This window comes from Barbatula barbatula, assembly GCF_947034865.1.
Source record: "Barbatula barbatula genome assembly, chromosome: 15".
Lineage (NCBI taxonomy): Eukaryota > Metazoa > Chordata > Actinopteri > Cypriniformes > Nemacheilidae > Barbatula > Barbatula barbatula.
Genome location: NC_136778.1, coordinates 11006376 through 11026571, shown reverse-complemented (window position 1 = coordinate 11026571; position 20196 = coordinate 11006376). Strand labels below are relative to the sequence as shown.

Sequence of the window (20196 nt, the reverse complement as noted above, 5' to 3'; positions counted from 1 at the left end):
CAAATCAAATTTCTTACCCTAGAGTTAGGGTTGTCCAGCACAACAAATATGACAAAGATGTTTGCACTTCGAGCTGCCTGAACGGCAGCTGCGACTCTCTCTTTCCCCTCCAAAAACAACCCCCTGCCATCAGAAACTATCAGCAATAACTGAGACGTCTCTGTACATAGAGAGATGGAGAAATAAAGATCAATAATGATAGATTGTTTTATAACACGGGGGCAGGTTACTTCTTTGACATCAGTATGATAAATTGTAATAAATGTGAAGCAATAAAGTGTTTTACCAGTGTTTGTCGAGGCAGGGTTGTGCTGTCTGGCTGCCACAAACATATTTGTTGAAGTCTCTAAAAACTAAAGATAAGGATTGTTAAATGTTTGGAACTTACTGTCATAAAACCTCACTGTTATGAAATATCAAATCTGATAAAAATATAGAGGAATGTTTTACTTGAGCTATTCTGGTCTTTTTCTGCTGGAACTGACAGAGCTGCAGTATTTTTGCTCCACTTTGATCGTTGAACTGTTGCTGGAAGGGATGGAGAAGCTGGACGCTCTCTCCAAAGCTACAACAAAGAAATAAAGATGAATCAATCTTCCATTTAAATAAGCTCTTCAGCCAAACTAAAAGTCTTCACAACATTCTAGCCATAAAAAATACATTTGAAATATAAATATTATATAGGACTAAACTCACCTGCACACAGAAACTTGGCCCACCTCTAGCAGAGTCAAAGCATTTACTATAACAGAGACGGACTCAAACGCCAGCTGCAGAACACAAGTTAAACAAATACAGATAACCATCAAACACAACTTTTATAATACTAGGCGATTTTCTCTTTTTCAGCGAATTCAGCAAGACCTTTACTGTACCTGCTTTGTGTGGTTGTCCACCATGCTGGACGAGTCATCCACAGCCAGACAGATCTGATAGTTTCTCTTGCTTGGTTTTGTTCTTCTCAGCCAGATCTTATCCTTGCGGAACTGACTGGCGATGTAGGGAATGACCTTGCGCATGTTCAACCGTTTGCCCGTGCGGAAGTCACCCCTGTTCGGGTTATCAAACAGATTGCAATAATGCTGTAAAATCTTAAGGTGAACTTGATTATTCAATTATGTCACTAGAGATTATAAATAAATATTTATTTATTTATAATAACCAGCAAATGATAAATCTGAAAATAGAGGTTGGATGATAGGGCAGAAAGACCCACTTGAGTTTGGCTGCCTGCGTGGGTTCCAGGATGAGCCTCAGCTGTTCACAGAGCTGCTGGGATAGAGGAGACGTCAAGGCCTGATACTGATGCCACATCGCTGCTGCAGCGCTCTCCTGATGGAGGAACAGCAAGAACATCATCACAAACTGAAAACCTGAGAACCTGAATCCTTAAATGTGAGGAAATTCAGCTGTCACGTGACTGCTCGTATGACATCACCTCTTCCTGTGATCCCAAAGTCTGTCTTTGCCATGCCTCTAACTGGAGCTCCATCTCTCTTCTCAGCTCTTCTGGGTTCTTCAATGGCTCCTGGTGTAATAAAATCAGATTGTACAGAGTTTTTGTCGAAGTGATTTATTCATAATTGGTGTCAATTATTTGATGTTTTATATCTTTCTGACATATTTTTTGGAGTGTGTGAGTGTGAATACCCTTTGCGTGTCCATGAGTAGTTCAGGTACAGTGTGGATGGTGGACTCGGTGCTTCTCTCTTTCTGCTCCTCTTCATCACGGCTCCTCTGTGTCTCAGGCTTCTCCTGCTGTTCCTCATCAGCCGGATTCTGTGCCTCCATGTCTCCACACTCCAGACCTGAGTATAAGCACAAGTACATTGTTATAATAGTGTACAATAATTTTGGTTATTGCTTTAAGATGCTACTCTGCATTGTAAACAGTTACATTTACATTTATTCATTTTGGTGTCAAAATTAGTTGTCAACACGTTAACCAGTACAGTTAAACACATAAACACTTATATACACATAATACACGTTCACAGACACACTATATTTGTGTTGTTGAATGTGTGTATTGCACCTTTTTTAGAAGCATTATTATCATCTAGTTTCTCTGGCTTGAGCTCCTGGGCTTCAACTGCTTGCAGGCCCTTCTCTTCCTCCATTTCCATAGCAATGTCTTCTTCTTCCTCCTCCTCTACTTCCTGTTTCATGCCAGTTGGCTTCTGCTGCTCTGCACTGGCAGCATCTGTAAAAAATATAAAAAGGTCAAAGAATGTGACTCACGAGTGATTTTAAGAACTAGGGCATGTTGCAGATCAGACTCGATCATGGATGATCCACATAAGCACCTCAACCCAGAAATAATTTCTGGAATGGCACTCTTTTAATGTAAATAAATACTTTTAATGCTTAAATGTTGCTCAATCATTAGTTACATTTATGTTTTAATGTTACTAGACACTTAATATTACTAAAAATCCAAACGTTGCGGTAGAAAATGTATTAAATCTGAGATGTTTGGAATGTAGCCTAACTGCCAAAGCTCTGGCAAAAATAATCCTTGTTGTGTATATTAAACAGCAGAAACTGATAAAACGAGAGAGACTGAAAAAACACAATGATTAAATTAAGTCCTTACCATATGTTTGTGCGTCATACTGTTCCTCTCCCTGTTTAACATGTTCGTATAAGTCTGACTCCTGTTGTGTGTCAGCCTGAGTCTGCTCCTTCGTTCTCTCCTCTGTGTTCTCAACAGTACGCAAACGCTTATTCACACGCTCGTTGTCATCGCCCATCGAGCGCTCATTATCAGCCTGGCCAGGTTTACGCTTAAAACTCTAGAGACCAAAAAAACATCAGAATGATTGTCAGTCACAATTTTGGTTTAAAAACTGTTCAAATGTTATGCTCTTTAAATGCGTGTTTTAAAAATGCACAGCTCTCTGCAAGAAGTCACGATTAAATAAATGTGGGTTCATGTTTAAAAGTCTGTTCTAACCCACCTGTGTGTTTTCCTGCCTTTGTTTTTGTGAACTCATCTTGGCCATCAGCTTGGAGTCGTGTCCCTCTGACTGACTGGCATCAGCCGCCCCACTGCCGTGCTCCTGTGGACACATTCACACCCAGAAAAAGGTTAAAGTATATATATATAAAATAAATATATGTGTCCATTAGGGTCAGAACACCATATCAACAAGTATTTTGTAATGTTCATTGGGTTTGGGGATGTTTACCTCTTTGGCCTCATCTTTTTCTGAAGCAGCTCCAGCCAGCTCTACTGCATTTTCACTCTGAATGTTCTCCTCTCCTGTCTGTCCATCGGACGCATGTTCCTTCCTCTCTGCGGACTCAATCTGAGCATCATCACCCTCGCCACCCTCTTCCTCCTCCTGCTGAGATATTATTCAGAACTAAATATTTTCCTCAAAATGTTTTTTTATATTTATTTGTACATATCAATAAAATCTCTGTATATCAACTTGAGCTTTCAAACTGGTGAACATACCTTTGGTTCCTGGCCTTGCTCTGCTGGTATGGATCTGTCCTCGTCTCGCCCTTCTTCCTGTCCTTTATTTTTTTCCTCCTCATTCTCCTGTTCCTCATTCTCTCCTCTCTCATCGGTTTCAGAGTTTTGATCTTGTGATTTTTCCCCGCCTTCTTCCTCCTCTGGTTGTTCCTCATCTCCGTGTTCTTCCGTCTGACCATCTTGTTGCTCATCCTTCATCTCTTCTCCAGGTTCATCTGATCCATCTTTCTCTTCTCCCGTTTTCTCATCCACCTCCGTGAGTTTGTCATCAATGTCAAATGGATTGTCCTCTGAAACAAGACAATGTCCCCGACATATGAACAATAACTAGGGTTGGGAATCGTAAATCAATTCCAATATGGAATCGGAATGGAAAGGTTAATGTGAAACAATAGGAATAGGAATTAGATACCTGAGATTAAAATTAGAATTCCTTTTATCAATTCCTGTGTGCATATTTTCAGAAAACTACATGTGTTGCGTGATCTGCTGATATCTCAATAAAAGCCCTTATGAAAATTAACAATATTTGTACTACAGTAAGCAAAGTTTAACTATAGTTAATTTGTGGTTCCTGTGCTTTTTAATGCAAGTTCTATAGTTTCAATATAGATACTACAGTTTAACCATGATGTAGTTCAGCTATGGTAATACAAATTGTAATAAATCCGAAAAATAATGATTTTAAGTGTATATATACAGCAAACGGTGCTCATAAATACAGTGTATATATATATATATTTTTGCAAACAAGTCAATAAGCAGGCTAAATGACCATACAGGATGATATCTAAATGTTATACTTCAACCGTGGAATGGAAACCAGGAATCGCTAAGAATCGAAACCGATAAGCAGAATAGCAATCGATCAAATTCAAACGATTCCCAATCCTAACAATAAATGAATTTTCTGACCAATCAAACTCTAGGACCATATATATCTTTAACATTTAGAAGTAGATATTGTATTTATATTTAATAAACATACACTTGTCTAAACACAAAAACATATTCATTCATAGGAAATTGATCCTGAAGATCTTCAAGATGTCTACAGTAAAATACATACCATCACCATCTCCATCCTCTTCATTTTTGTCATTTTCATCGAGGTTGAGCTCATCTGCCAGGTCCATGGCTTCGGGCTCTGCCTTCTTCTCCTGTTTACCTTGGTACGGGTCTACTTCATTCTCATCAAATTCCCGCTACAATTAAACATACACCCTGTTTAAGACTTCCACTTCTTTAGGTACGTCTTCTGTTGGAAATAGTTAAAAGAACCGACCTCATCTAGTTGTTCATGGATTTTTTCTTTCTCCTCTTCATCTTTTGGTTGATCTTTGTCCTGGTTCTTTTTATCCTTCGAATCTCCAGCATCTGTGTTGTCGTCCTTTGCAACCAGCTCCGACTCTCCCTGTAAAATCCATTTGACTCTAAGTCCTCTAAATTACTGTAGCTGAATAAAAAAATCATCATGAATCCATTTAGTACCTGATCCATCCCTGCACCTGACTCTTCTACTTTATCACTGCCAACATCATCCTCATCATCATCATCATCTCCCCACATTCTCTCATCCAGAGTATCTGCCTGATCATCACCCAAATCTCCCATCTTCTTATCCAGCTCTTCTTCATCCTCCTTATCAGATTCTTCCTCATCCTCGCCTAAACATGAGACAAGAGATGAATGCAGTGTTAACATTGACTGCAAAGTTTGATTTAGTTTTAGTAATAAAACATAATTTGACATAATTTACATTTGACATAATTTACTTGACCTTTCACAGAAATGAAACCAGGTCAATTTCCCTGAACCTTTCAGAAAGGTTCAGTAAATATATATGCATTGTTGGAACACCGAATATTAGACCATGAACGACATGTTCCAGTTCATTCAATCCCATTTGACTCCTTAAGTAGGGCGTATTCATTCAGTTCGTTCAACCAATGAAAAGCTCTGACAGGGTTCACACTCATAAGCTATTGGCTCATGGCATCCCTGTTTGAAGGGACAGCAATGAATGAGAAATAGCTTTCAAAAAGACATATTATATAAATTGTATTACATTTCTTTAGACATGAAAACATGTTACATATTTGGTTCGAATGTACATTTTGACTCACTTCATCACTTCTATAATCAGTAGAGGACAGCTTGTTTTCTTTTGGCTGACTTTGTTACATTTCACGTTATGTGGCAGCTCGTATTAGCGGATAAGTTAACATGGGCATATAAAAAGTTTGAGCTTGCCTTTGTATTTTGCTTTCATTGTAACTTGCTTGCAGTCGCGCTTCAAGTTTGCGGCGTTTTACCGGCGATCGTGAAGGAAAATAAGACGCGTTGTAAATAGTGTGGAGACACAGAATATATGTCTGTGCTAACCCTCTCCCAGAGACTTATATGACATAAGCAGCACATACGCGCTAACTGATGTCCGCCAGGTGGGACAAGAATGTTTTTGTCTCATTTTTATTAGTCGACGAAAATGTCAGTAGCTATAAAGTCTATAAATTACACATGTTTAAGCAGAAACAAAATGTACAAGCTCTATTACCACGCTCCTTGTCCACGCCGTCATGCATTTTTCCATCAAAGTCTTCAGACATCTCAATGGCGTTATCTTCCTCTTCAATATCGCGTTGGTCCTTCTGCTCCTCCTCCTTGTCCTGACCCTCCTGGAAGGTGTCTTCAACCTGGACAAGGCGATGAGACCATAACATTTTTCATTGCCAATTTAGATTTTAAACAAAACCGGTTCAGATTAAATATAAGACTAGTTCAGGATTCAGTTCAATACCAGCTCATCATTTAATTCACTGGCAATTTATAATTTAGATAAAAACCAGGTAAAAGATCAATATAATTCCAGATGAGATTAAGTTTAATGCTAGTTGATAAGGTTTTTGAGCAGTGGTTTAGATGCCAACTCGCCTGTTCCTCATTCTCAATCTTGTCACTGATGTCTTTCACTCCTTCTCCCTCTCCTATTCCTCCATCCTCATAGTCATGAAACTGTGTCGCTCCTTCGTTATCTCCTCCCATCAGCTCTTGGGGCAGACAGAACCCCTGCAATGAAAGACAAAAAAAATTACAAAAATAAAGTATTCACTTCAGCTAGCAAAATAACACTTTACGAATCAGAATTAACCATCGAATCAAACTGTATAATTTTTCATGCAATAAAATGTTTCTTATTCAACAAGCTGCTACACTCCGATATGCACAAGGCCGACTTTAAACAGAATATTTCACAAATGTGAATGAGAAGAAGATGATACCTTCTGTGCGAGGTCAGTGAAGATGTTCGCGAGAACAGACAGTAGTTTGCCTGTGGCACGGTGAGCTCCCATTATGACAGCCAGATAATAGCGCACCAGCTCCGAGTACACACACAACATGGGTTCTAGGCGTACTAAAGCACTACAGGCCTCTTTTAGTTCCTGCATAAACAAACAACAATTTCAATTAAATTATGAGTAATTATGTGAGTTGGGTCTATAGAGGGCTGTATGTTATGTGACTGACCTGCAGTTGATGGGGTGCACATGCATCCCTGTGTAATCGAAGTCTCTGCAGCAGCTCTGTTAAGACCCCATTGACCTCAGGTAGTGAGAGGCAGCTCACGTCTCCACTCAGGTCCTCTTCCAGTAATCTGCTCAAGTGTCCTGGTTTCAAGAGCTCCTCTAATATCTCTGAGTCACTGTCTACAGAAACACACAGAATCAACACATCTGCTCAGTGCTGTCCTGAACAAAGCTAAACATGCCAAGCGTAAGTTTTGGATGAATCTCACCTCGCCTGCTTTCTGACTGTTTGTCATCCTGATCTTCTCTCTCTTTCCTCTTAACCAGATTCTGAACCGCACACAGAACCACATTTATGGCTTTTTCTAACCGCTCGGAAAACTCCACGGAAAATGTTTGGGAACGGGCTATATGTGGACAAGAAATTAAAAGGTGAAAATGTAAATCTAAATCAATATAGACTTAACTCATACCTCATCTGAACATCTTTTGTTTGGTGCTCTTACATTTTTGTGACTGTCTGATAGACAGCAGGTGAGTTTTCCAGGTGGTGAACTCCGTCAGGCAGGTCTCCACCTGCGTCCTCGTGGCCTGGAGACCATGCGTCAGGGCAGGCTGGGTATGGCTGACCGGGACCGCGTCAGGAATAAAGAGCTGTTCGAGGGCTGGCATTTGGCCCGCCACAGCATCCAGCCGGTCCAGAGATAAACAGCAAAGTGTGAAGTGATCCCTGAATGGAGGGCAAGGCATAATCATGTTTTACACCTATTACAGTAACAAAATAGGAAATTTGTATATAATGCAATGAACATCAGTTTGTAGGCCAAACTAAAAGACACAACTCAACAGGATTGCTTTGTGATTTCCAGTGGTTTTCAATCAGAAATATACAATAAATATTTACATTTAAGGTGCCACATTAGTTTATTACTTTTATTTATTTATCAATATGTTATTATTAGGGCTGTCATGATTATAAAATGTAATCGCGATAAATCGCAACCCTTTCGTGTGATTGCCAATACAACCATTTCATATCGAGCTTAAATTGTCATTTTTTAATAGGTCTTTATATGAATAAGAGCTTGACTATATAATGTAACGCTAGACCATGATGACAGACAAAAACAGATTGTTGCGTTAATGGCGTTAAATATTTTTAACCTGTTAATCTAAACAAATGAATCTCATGCATTAATGTTGACACCCTAGTTATTATATATTTCCATTTCTATTTTATTATTACATTTTTTTAAATATATACATATTTTATACTTTTATATTTGGACTACAAACTGAACATCTATGACTCACCAGCTATGTATGACTCTTTCTGTAGACTCCTGTGCTAATCCATCCAGCGTCTCTTTCAGATCTTTCACCTCCTTCATAAGGTCCTCCACTTTCTGCTCCAACTCTTTCCAAGCCTGCTCTCCTCTCCTCATCAAACACGCCTGCGGCTGGATGTGAGGGGCCAGGGGAGAAGGGTGGCTTAGGGTGGCTTGACCCTGCACAACATCCCCCTCTCTAGCCTGTGTCGCAGGTGCAGAAGAGCCTTCGGGACAACACTGGAGAATCCAAGAGAGCTGCTGCAGAGCAACAGAACACTGCAGGGCTAAAGACTGAGCTCTGCTGATCCACTGGTGGAGAGGGTCCTGAGGAGGGAGACCACTGGTGTCGTCTTCAGACGTGTGAATGCTCTGGACAGTGTCTATCAGCTTCCTGTTGTTTAGACAGAAGAATCAAAAGACATTTGAGTTTCCCTTTATATGAACTCATGCAATTTGTTCGTGAATCAATAGCTTATGCTTAATCAAAAATTGTACGTTTACCCCAAAATAAAAAAATGCTTTCATCATTTACTCACCCTTGAGAAAGATATTTGGAAGAATGCTTGTAACCAAACAGTTCTTGGTCACCATTGACAACCATAGAATGAAAGATTACATAAGTGCTGTCCTACATTCCTCAAAATATCGTCTTTTAACAGAACAAAGAAAAGCATAAAAAATCCTACTATGGTAGTCAAGGGTTGCCAAGAACTGTTTGGTTATGAGCATTCTTCCAAACATCTTTTTCCTCATTCATCAGAACGAAGACATTTATACAGGAACATATATGGAACAACATGAGGGTGAGCAAATGAAGACAGAATTTTTATTTTTTTGGGAACCGTTCCTTTAAGTGTTTAAGTGTAGTACTGTACCTGAGCTGAACCCAGCGCTCCGTGAGCCCAGCAAGTCTTCGTCTTTGCCTCAGCAACAGTTTAAACAGATGAGAGGAGAAACCACGGCAACGCTCCAGATTCCCGAGTCCAAGCTCCTGCAGCACAGAGCAAGAATTTAACAATATAGTTCTTACACCAGCAGCATTCTCACAGCCACAACAAACCAGCACGTACTTTAACTGCACTTTGTAACGCTGTTAGCATGGCGTTACGTCTGGCCCATGACCGGTAGAAATACTTTTCACAGCCTTCCCATGCGTTCGTTATCTCTGTGAACAATCTGGAAACAATACCACAGTCACTGCATCACAGTATGGCCAGCAGTTTGGTGAAAGGAGACACTGGTGTGTAAATTATGCTATGGTTTCATACATGTGCTCGGTGTTGTCGTGCGTTTTCACTGCAGAGAGGGTTGTCTTCAACTCGATCGGCTGCAGACATAACGTCTCTTCCGGGTTTGCGGAACGACCCCACATCAGACCCTTACGGTACGACAGACCTGGACACAAACAATGAATTAATCATTAATGATATTGTGGACCTACACTTCAGAAAGCAACATCAGAATTTGGCATGCTACATTTAAAGCCAATTAAAGTGATGTGGATTTCCTAAATGAGACTGACCGATCTGCGCAAGCTTCTTGAAGAGATCAGACAGCGCTCTTTGTTTCTGCAGGAGGATGTGTTTGACCTCTGCCTTCTGCCGCTCTTGCTCTACACTGCGGTCCACCGTCAGACTCTGCAGGGCCTGCACGTTTGCAATGACCTCAGCTGGAATGAGAGAACCACAAATATATTAATTTTAGCATATTATGACATACGATATGGAATCGTCTTACTCAGGATGATATATCTTCTTTGTGATTTTGGACAACCAGACATGTTTATGGAAGGAAAAAGACGAAGAATGTAAATGAACACTGTCAAACAGTGATACCTGTAAACTGATCCAGATCCTCTGAAAGTTCAGGCACAGGGGTCTTCTTTACCAGCTGAACACACAACTTTCTCATCTTCCTCGTGAGGACAGGCAGTCGGACTTGGAGAGATGAGGGGTCTTTATCAGATGACAGCTCCTCAGGACCATCGACCTGATGTATGGAATTACAATCACAAAAGTCATTTTACATGTAGATGATCAGCTTAAGTCCTTCAAAAGTTTGATATTTGAACATTATCTTTTCAAAAATTTTATATTTTGAATCAAATATATATGAAGTGTTGTACCTGAAGGAAATCATATGGGTCCGAAGAAAAAGCAAGTCTAAGTACCAAATATCGTGGCCTGTATGCTTTGCATTGTAAAAACGGTTGGGCGGTATTTTGCATTATATTTGACCTCAGGGTTATTGTACCTGCAGATCTCTGCTCTTTCCAGGAAGGGCCTCTCTCAGTGCCCTGTGAACCCTGTGCAGTGGAGTCTCCTCAGGCTGTGAATCCACCCCATCCATGCTGCTGTCACTGCCTTGCTCCACCAGACACGGAGTACACGGCTCCTTCAGCGCAGCCTCAAACTTCTTTACATACTTAAACAGGGTCCTGACCACAGGCACAACAAGGCACGTCAGTAAACTATTCCCACCACTTCTCTACTATTGGTTCAATACAACTAAACTGCTAAATGTAAGTAATATACATAAATATATAACCAAAATGTTCTGCCGCTAAATCACCTGTGTGTCTTCTCCACTGACTGCTTGATGGACCAAAAACTGACATCATTCCACTTTGAGATTTTGACAAAGTCCTACAATGGAACAAGATATATGTCAGATCAAACAATACAAAGAGACAAGAAATCGTTGAGATTGCAGACAGTCTTGCTGGACTTCACTCACTTTGAGCTCTTTCTCTATAGGTGATCTGAGCTGGGAGATTTTGGTCTGAATGCTTTCTGAGAACTGGCTGTAGTATTTGAAAAGATTCCACAGTAGACTGCAGAGTGAGACTGTGAGAGAGAAAAAAAAACATTTATTTAATTTCACTAACAGTCATAATTTTGTCATATTAATACATAGCATTAATATACGGTAGAAAGTAGCAAAGAAATCTAGACAAATCAAACTAAAACACCATTGAGATCCAACAGCCAAATGTATCAGGGGAACAGGAAATACAAACCCACTCTTATAATTAAAATTAAATTAAAGGTTTTAAAAGTCTAGTCCATGTGTATTAGCTATAACTTCATTTAATATGCCCCACAACAACTACCCGTTTCAATAATACATATAATTCTCTGTTACTTTGTATATTAATGCGAAGTAAATGTTATATGTCCCGCAACAACTTCCTGTTTCAATAATAAGTTACATCAACAACCACAAACGTTTATGAAATGACCATATGAAATATGTGACATGCACAATTGGCATTTGCTTACAAACTTATTTCTACATTTATTCACGAAAAGCAGGATATCTCTTACCATGTCCTTCCTGTTTGGGAGCCAACAGTACGTGGCAGTGAAAACCAAGCAACATGGACAAGCGGTTATGAAACTCTCCTAGGGTGGAACCTTCTATGAAGGCCTGTAGGGTGGATGAGACCGAGGAGAGGGAAAGATCCTCCACATCCCCCTCTATAAAACAAAAACACAGCGATTCATTGCAAACAGATTATTTGTGATGTGCTTTAATCACAGAAAGAGGAAATGTTTTAATACTTGTATTGTTCAAGTATTAACAGTGTCTATTACCATGTCTGGAGTCCTGCAAGAATTTCTCTATGAGCTGGTAAATGGAGAACCAGTGCTTGACGGAGTTCTCAGCATGTCGCTTCAATGCATTATCCAGACTGCTCGACCAACAGCTGCAGAGATTCGAGTTGACATCGGTTAACATGTCAACCACATCCCTGATCTTATACTCCTAAATCACTGCACCATTAACGCAAAAATAACCACTTACTTAAGCTCAAGTTTTCTCCATTGAATAATGAGTTGTGTGACGACTTCCAGCTCATTCCTAAGAGACACAGTCCGGCTAGCATTGTTTTCCCAGTCCTGTGAGAACACAACATAACTCTCAAACTCAAATGACTTATATATATACAAAAATATATACAAAAACACAACACATTATTGATTTGTACTTATATGACTATGTTTCCTCCACCTGAGATTTGCTGAGCAGGATCTCCAGACCATTTAGGAACTTTGCCAGTGGGCTGGACAGACTGAAAGCCAATATCCTCTCTATCACCACAGTGATCTGCAACACATAGGAAACAGTTTAGACGCAAGAAACAGCTACAAATCATTGTCATTTGAAGACTAGTCTTGCACAGTACGTGCACTTACCTGTACAAGTGCAGGGTGGTCCGGCCAGTCGTCCAGACGCTGTCTCAGTGCCTTACTGAGCTGTTCCAGCGCTGGCAGACAGAGGCGGGCCTGACTCATATTAGGATCTCTGTAGAAGTCATATGGACCCTCGCTCTGCAGAATCAGTCCAGCTGGACCTCCAGAACCGCTTACTGTGTTCTGTAGTAAAGTGCTGAGCAGGAGCTGAGAGCCCATCAACTTAGGGTCTACTTCACAGTCTGAGACAGAGAGAGGAGCAAAAGAGAGTTAAATAAGGGGTCAGATGAATCAGTGTTGAGAAACAAACAATGATAAAATTGTACTACTTCTGTGTTCATACCCATTAGATGGTAAAAACGAGCGATCAGTGGAGCTGTGATCTGATAGGATGAAACCAGGGCACTGATATGTTCTTTAGAGTGATTGGTTGGTGGATCAGGCTGGTACCACAGCGACTGAGCGTAAGATAAGCAGAGTTTCTGATGGACTTGGACAACTCTGCTCATGCTTCTGACCAATAGGAAGCTGCTTGTCTGACTAGACTCCTCCTCCATATCTGCATCATCATCATCTTCTATGATGATTGGCTGATCAAGACTCGGTTCTGAAGTGATGTCAGCGAAATCCTGTGGAACACATGAAGAAACCTCAAATGAGTTCATCAGCCGCATAGAAATTTGTTTAGGTGACTAACCTGTTTTAAAATTGTCTTAAAGCAAAGTACACACATTAAATATTGAGGTAAAAAAATAAAATTAAAATCGAGATAATCATGTACTAGAAGAAAAGCACATTTGGTGCATGTTTACCTTATGATAGGAGGGGAACGAACGTCTGAAATCTCTCTCCTCCTGCTGGTCTTCTGTGAGGCCTGTTCCATGCAGACGAGAGCGATTGCGATACAGACTGGCTTCCATCTGCTCTTTTTCTCTCGCTTTCTTCTCTTGCTCATCCCATTCGTTCACAATAGCCTGAACAAAGTAACATACGTCACAAAATCATAAAAACTGTTAAGGGCCGTTTTACCCAAAAATGCAAAGTCTTCCATCATTTATTCACCTGAATGTCATTTCAAACCTGTATAACTTTCTTCTGCAGAATACGCAAAGACGATTTGGTAACCAAACAACACTAGACCCCTTCCAATGTATACAAAACCACAGAGACATTTCTCAAAATATCTTCTTTTGTGTTTCACTGAAGAAAATGTTTTTTACACATTTGGAATAACAGGGATATTTGAATTACGGCTGTCAGTACGATTAATCGTAATTAAATCGCATCCAGAATGAAAGTTTAAGTTTACATAATATATGTTGGTGTAGGCCTACTGTGCCATACTACTTTTCTATTCATAAACACATACTCACATGCATAATATAATTAAATACATTTAAATATTTCCTAAATATTTATACATGTTTGCGTATGTTTTTTGGGGTTTATAAATAAAAAATTAATATCCACATTACACATACATATATTATGTAAACACAAACTTATGCGGTTCACCGCGGTTATTTGTTTAACAGACCTAATTTGGATACAATGACCCTTCAAGTGTTTCTAAAACATTGACTGAAAATGTGGAATCTTGATTGGGGCTCAGTTTGGTATCCTGAGATGCATCCAACCTCACCTGACAAATGTGTCTGAAAAGTCTTCGTGTCTCTTCGCTTAGATGTCCTGCACTCAGTGCGTGACTTTGTACATACAGCAGCGCGTTCAACAGCAACACCGCATGATCCGGCACCACACGGCTGACCTCTGTTGGCGGCAGCTGCTTTCCCAAGCCTTTTAGCATCTGCATGCATTCCATCGAACATAGGAAGTCTGCGCAGGCCAGATCAGAGGCTGCAGTCGGGCTTGGAAAGGCCAGCATAGTGGACACAAGCCGCATCAGAACCGGAAGGGTGGTTAGCGAGGACGACACCTGAGACGCCAGGAGTCGCATACCATGCTGCACCTGCAAAATTGCAGCTCGCAAAGGCACCACGACATCAGGATACAGCGGGTAGTCCTCAACCAGCCGCTGGGCAAAGCGCAGCTGTGAGGCCTGCCAGACGGCCTCCTCCTTCAGCAGACCCTGAATCCCCACTCTTGATTTTGACCCTGGGGCCTGTAAGGCCTTTAGGAGGTGTGAGAGCAGATCGCCCACTGCGGCCGGTTGGCCAATGCTAGACAGGTAATGCTGAAGTTCCTGATACAAGCGACCGTATTGAGGATCCGTTGGGCGGCAGGCTTGTTTACGGCTCAGTTCACAAATTTGCTCTTTCACCTGCTGCATACGGATCCACAAGTACCTACAACACACACACAGACATTTCAGTATCCAATTGCATATCTGCCAGAATGGTAGTATGTGAAAAATAATGTATGTTGGGGAACCTAATGCGAGGATGCTGGAAGTTATCAGTAGTGCTACTCTCCTCTAGCTCTGCCCCTGTGAGCAGCTGAGAGGAGAGACTCCGCCCTCTCCACTCTTCTTGCAGCAAAGCAAGCTGGAAAATAAATGTTAATGTGTATGTTTTTGCAATGTTTTAGACCAAAGCAAAAAATTATCTATATGCAAGCGGGTCCTACCTCCTCTTGTGCGTAGCGGAGTTTATATGCTCTTTTCACAGCAGGGTCAAAAATTGTTTGCGGAGCCCAAACTTGGATTTGCAGCAGACCCATATTCACCCAGAAAACCCCAGAGCGGGCAAGCTGGACTGAATCTTGTGCCAGGTTATGGGCAAACTGGGTCAGGCATGTCACTATGGTATCCAGGAAACCTTCTGGGAGCAGGTTTTCGGGCAGGCCTTCTCTGAGGGCAGTCTGAATCTCCTGGGCAGCCCTGACAGGGTCCTGGCCTTCGGTAAGACTATCACAGGATTCAGCATAGCTCTCCTGTAACCCTGGTGACAGCAAGTCAGAAAGAGACTGCAGCTGTCTGCGCAGGACAACGCCCTGTAAACAGCGGTCAGTCATTCTGAAAAACAGTAATACAAAACATTAATCATTTAAATGATGTCAATAACAAAAATAATGATTAATACGTAAATGCTAAATCTAACAGGTTTCTCAAGTGGTCTGTACCTAAAGTCAGCAAGCTCAGTCATAGCCATATTGTCCCAGATCACAGCGCTTAGATCCTGTAGCTGCCCGGTTCTTTCTCTCCAATCGCCCAGGGTCACCCTCGATGATGACAGGAAGTGTGAGCCCGACGGATCCCATCTTCCGCCCGTATCAGTGCTACTCAGAACTCCCAGCATGCACCGGGACCACACCGCACGACTCAGCATGGCAGGACCCTTTACATTAAAAACATAACTCTATTATTCCACAGATGAAGATTATATAGCAGGTATAAGGTGAAAGAGGTCTCCAAAGACTTAAGAATGCTCTCCATGCACACCGTATTAGATGGGCCCAGCAGCGATCTTGTGTTCCTGTGTTCCTCTGGGTTCAGTGGATTCCACTTGAGCCAGCGGTCAGGATCAGAGGTCACACTGCCACTCCATAGTGCTGCCAGTGTTTCTGACAGCACCTCGCACCACACAAGCGATAGCTCCTCCACAGGCTGGTGAGGGAATTACAACAGCGTAACATGACTCAAACACACAAGGCTACTTAGCAACTTCAGTTTTTATGTTTCTTAATATTGACATTACAAAAGTTAAAATCAGTGTGAACCAGAAGTTGTGACTACTTAAATATACTTGTGTACGTTTTCAGGTAAAACTACATATTGAATAAAATTGAGGGCGTGGCTCGTTTTTTCCACCGCAAATTGTTTGGATTTGTTGTTTTGCATTTTTGCAAATGAATGGCACGTTGCTTTATTACCAATTATATTATTTCAAACTGTTAAAGTCCCAGTGAAATAAAAAATGACAATTGGTATATTTTCATGAAATATTGCAGCGTTTATAGTAAAAAGCTTATCAATGTGAGTCGATTTCTTTTTAAAATTCATGTACCCTCATAATCGTCAGTTAAAATCTGAAAATGCACATTCGGCCCTGAAATTACTATCCATCTCAAATGACGTAAATTATACGGCTTGGCCGTAGCATCCTTATACGGCTTGGCCGTTAACTCCTCCCCTTCAACTGTCAGTCTGCTGCCAGCTTCATTTCAAAATCAATCCAACAGCTGTACACATCCAATCAGTTCTCAGTGAAAAACGCAAGCCACGCCCACTCATTTTCTTCTTTGAAATTCCTTTTCACTTGGAAAAGTGTCAGAATACGGATCGCAACTTCCGGTTCACGGGGACTTTAAAGGTGCTTTTAGACAGACCCGTTCGGTGCCGAGCAAGAACCAGAGAGGCTGTAGCTGTCTGATGTTCATGGGTGTTGACTGCATGCAGAAGCGCAGATGGTTAGAGAGGGACCTGCGAAGACCACTTTCTGCCTGCTTACTGCCTCTGTAGAGCAAAATATAAAGAACAAGAAAACGTAATGAGCCACAATTATTTTACTAGACCGGAAATAACATTACATAAGAAATGTTGTTGTACCCCGGTGTAACAGACAGGTGCAGCAAATCTACGGTGACTCTCATCTGATTCAGCACTGCTAACTGCTCCAACGCTGGCCACAACTGAGCCCTGCGCGCAAGCTGCAGTAACACCTCCCTGTCTGGAGCGGCGCTGTCTCCCACATCCTCCTCATTCACTTCAGACAAGCAGTCCAACAGACCACAGGAAGTCATGTGACCCTTCTGCTGATCCACACAGCTCACAAGCCTCTCCAGAACACCTGCGTATAGAACAAAACATTGATGACAAAGCTGGTTTCAGAGCAGTCCTAACACATCACAATACAACAGGGGTCTGCAACACTGCTCCTGGCGAGCTACCGTCCTGAAGATTTCAGCTTCAACCCAAGCAGCTTATCAAGGTGTTAAAGGGTGGCTTGATAATCACAAGAACTGTGTTGGAACTGCACTCTGCAGGACAGTAGCTCTCCAGGAGCAGGGTTGGAGATCCCAGCAATACAAGCACTTTCTTGTGAATAACACAAATGAATGCAAAGAAACTGAGCTATGTATGCAAGTGACTGGTTTACCTGAATTCTGAGGCTCCAGGAGAAGGTTGGCCTGAAGCACCAAGCCCCAAGCTTCCAGCAGAGCTTCTTTAGAGTCAATCCCCATGGCCACACCCCGGAGACGAGACACCTCCTGTTTCCATAACGATGTGAGGCTGTTGTCGAGGCGCAGGTCCCGGACATCCAGTGCCCTGCACATCACTCGCAGCTGGGCTGCGCATTCAGCCACAGCCTCCAGCTGTGTACAAAGGTTTGTGGGATTAAGTCAATTAGAAGCATGTCATCATATGTCAGACTTAAACTTTTGTCACCTGCTTAAAAGGCACAGCTTTTAGTTTCTGCAGCCTGTGTGCAAACCACTGTGCCATGGCTCTAACATTTCTAATAGTAAAATAAAACTCTTTTACTGCCCAACCTTGAAGGGTAGTGGCTTTCCTAATGTTTTCTGAATGCTCTTCAATGCAGAGGCCACAGCCACAGAGCTGGAGAGAGAATTCTGGACGGCCGTTGAGATGGTGTGTAGTTCCTGTTGCCCTCTGATACAAAAACAACGGCCATTTTTACTTGATAATACCCCTATTATAGAAACGTTTGCTTGCACATCTGACTGCATGTCAGCGAGTTTCTACAATAACCAATTAATACAGTTAAAAACAACTATAAACTTTTGCTTTTGCATGCTGCTACATACACGCAGCTAACCAAGTCACAGTTTCGCTATCTGGCTAGCAAAAATAATGGAATTACGCAGAAGTGTACTTTAAAATATGGCAAATTCTATTCAACCATCTACAAATAGCACTCACTCGTAGTCGCTATCACCCATCAAAAGCTGCGGCAGTCGCAGTATTAGGTTCTTATGCACCCACTGCCAGTGTAAGGAGAGCACGCACACGCCTCGAGCATCCGCAGGTAGACTGTTACACACGTTCCAGAAGCGATCCCTCCACTGAAGCAGCTGCAGGATCTAGATATCCACAAACACAATGACATAATTACACATCAGCTGCAGACCAGAGCGACACAGCTGTAATGGAAGCATGCTAAGAATAATACAGACCTCAAACATAAGATGGTCAGAGATGTAGGGCTGGCCCGTCTGCACGGCCTGCAATACGAATACATCCCACAGGTCGAAGAATGAACGCAGGTGAACCAGCACTGGATGAGGCAGGTGACCGATGTCCACCGTCCCTATAGAATGTTAATGATGAATATAACTCATATTTTTGCTGGTCTGTGATTGGAAGGGGGTGAGCAAAGGTTGTGAGTGTGCGTTTTGTACCTTTGGTGAAGGCGGTTGCCAGCCTAAGGGAGCAGTTATGAGGTGAAGTGTTTGCAGTACTGTTGTTAATAGCCGCTCTCTCCTCTCTGTCCATCAGTAGCATGATTCTTTCAAAACAATAAACATATTAAACAAACATATTCGGCCCATAGTCGAAAGTGTAAAAAAAATATTTTATCCATTAATTCGTTTATTAGCTGATATATCAGTTTATCTCTAATACATATACAAAAAAATGAAATTTAGCCTACCTGTTGGCAACAGCGTTCAAAGCTTCCATGAATTCCATGTATCTCTCTTCATCCTCAAAGTTGCAGGTGTTGGCCAGGATGTCTAAGTACTGCTTATTCCAGCGCATGTCTACCAGAATCCTGTAGTCATCTGGTCAACACATATGTCAGATAAGATTAATTTAAAAAGCTATGGTTTAAATTCACAAGTAAATTCACAAGATTTTTATGAAAAAGTCTGTTTGAGAGTTTAATGGAACTTTTCCAGTGATACAACTTAAAGTCCCCCTGAACCGGAAGTTGTGATTGTTTTTACTTCTGTGTTTTGACACATTTATGAGTGAAATAGAATTTCTAATGAGAAATATAGTGGGCGTGGCCTTTGTCTTTCTCTTCGATTTGATGCATAAAAACAGCAGTTGCAGACAGACAGTTGAAGGGGAGGTTAACGGATGCTCTGCCCAAGCCATCTAACATGCGTCATTTAATATGCAAAATTATTACAGGAAGGAAGTGCATTTTTTGATTTTTACTAAAGACTATGACTATGGGTCATTCTCTTTTTTAAAAGAGAATGACCCATACTGATAAACTATTTACACTAAATGCAGCAAAATTTCATGAAAAAATAGGCATTGTAATTTTGATTTCACCTGGACTTTAAAGCAACACTTTGGAGTTTTTCAACCTTTAAATAATGTCTCAATTATTTCATAGGTAGAACAACTCTTAACTGGACGAATTCTACTGCCACTGCTACCCGAGCAGCCTGATTGTGGCTACAACCACATTCTGTAAGTTCTGTGTTCGGGTCGGTGCACACAGCCGCCCACGGGGAAGGCAGCGGCCCACGGGGAAGCTTATACAGCAACATTATTTACGAAACCGGTAACAGACAATTGCACTTATCAAGCACATGGGGGAGCCGTGAGCAAAAGTTCTAAAGTGTTGCTTTAAAGTAAACAGGATCAATGTGTGTACCTGTGCTGTGTGGCTGCAAGAGCTCCGCTAGGCATTTGCCTTTCCCAATAAGCTTGCTGCTGAATACAGATTTCAGAGCTGTACATCCTGCCTCCATCTGCATCAGAGCAGCATCTGCAAGAAAAT

General features: G+C 41.5%; 1 protein-coding gene across 1 annotated transcript in view; it reads right to left on the bottom strand.

Annotated features, from left to right (window-relative positions):
* The window catches only part of mdn1 (midasin AAA ATPase 1), a 41785-nt gene that overhangs the window by 1309 nt on the left and 20280 nt on the right, over window positions 1–20196 (bottom strand). Inside the window, exons 48-99 of the mRNA XM_079474260.1 lie at window positions 20071–20184; window positions 19111–19240; window positions 18860–18966; window positions 18635–18768; window positions 18381–18541; window positions 17990–18110; window positions 17596–17812; window positions 17046–17286; window positions 16826–16952; window positions 15939–16103; window positions 15620–15834; window positions 15125–15512; window positions 14930–15042; window positions 14181–14844; window positions 13351–13512; window positions 12882–13167; window positions 12542–12780; window positions 12357–12452; window positions 12150–12244; window positions 11939–12051; window positions 11669–11821; window positions 11079–11188; window positions 10914–10987; window positions 10596–10779; window positions 10178–10331; window positions 9865–10011; window positions 9611–9737; window positions 9413–9518; window positions 9218–9333; window positions 8326–8733; window positions 7518–7741; window positions 7281–7418; window positions 7013–7191; window positions 6766–6927; window positions 6419–6553; window positions 6042–6180; window positions 4976–5151; window positions 4770–4898; window positions 4554–4689; window positions 3464–3774; window positions 3192–3350; window positions 2961–3062; window positions 2597–2795; window positions 2036–2203; window positions 1651–1808; window positions 1439–1528; window positions 1217–1332; window positions 876–1050; window positions 697–770; window positions 451–565; window positions 287–353; window positions 18–160 (exon numbers count right to left, since the gene is read on the bottom strand). Of these exons, the coding sequence (XP_079330386.1) occupies window positions 18–160; window positions 287–353; window positions 451–565; window positions 697–770; window positions 876–1050; window positions 1217–1332; window positions 1439–1528; window positions 1651–1808; window positions 2036–2203; window positions 2597–2795; window positions 2961–3062; window positions 3192–3350; window positions 3464–3774; window positions 4554–4689; window positions 4770–4898; window positions 4976–5151; window positions 6042–6180; window positions 6419–6553; window positions 6766–6927; window positions 7013–7191; window positions 7281–7418; window positions 7518–7741; window positions 8326–8733; window positions 9218–9333; window positions 9413–9518; window positions 9611–9737; window positions 9865–10011; window positions 10178–10331; window positions 10596–10779; window positions 10914–10987; window positions 11079–11188; window positions 11669–11821; window positions 11939–12051; window positions 12150–12244; window positions 12357–12452; window positions 12542–12780; window positions 12882–13167; window positions 13351–13512; window positions 14181–14844; window positions 14930–15042; window positions 15125–15512; window positions 15620–15834; window positions 15939–16103; window positions 16826–16952; window positions 17046–17286; window positions 17596–17812; window positions 17990–18110; window positions 18381–18541; window positions 18635–18768; window positions 18860–18966; window positions 19111–19240; window positions 20071–20184 (8762 nt within the window). The remainder of the gene's footprint in view (window positions 1–17; window positions 161–286; window positions 354–450; window positions 566–696; window positions 771–875; window positions 1051–1216; window positions 1333–1438; window positions 1529–1650; window positions 1809–2035; window positions 2204–2596; window positions 2796–2960; window positions 3063–3191; window positions 3351–3463; window positions 3775–4553; window positions 4690–4769; window positions 4899–4975; window positions 5152–6041; window positions 6181–6418; window positions 6554–6765; window positions 6928–7012; window positions 7192–7280; window positions 7419–7517; window positions 7742–8325; window positions 8734–9217; window positions 9334–9412; window positions 9519–9610; window positions 9738–9864; window positions 10012–10177; window positions 10332–10595; window positions 10780–10913; window positions 10988–11078; window positions 11189–11668; window positions 11822–11938; window positions 12052–12149; window positions 12245–12356; window positions 12453–12541; window positions 12781–12881; window positions 13168–13350; window positions 13513–14180; window positions 14845–14929; window positions 15043–15124; window positions 15513–15619; window positions 15835–15938; window positions 16104–16825; window positions 16953–17045; window positions 17287–17595; window positions 17813–17989; window positions 18111–18380; window positions 18542–18634; window positions 18769–18859; window positions 18967–19110; window positions 19241–20070; window positions 20185–20196) is intronic.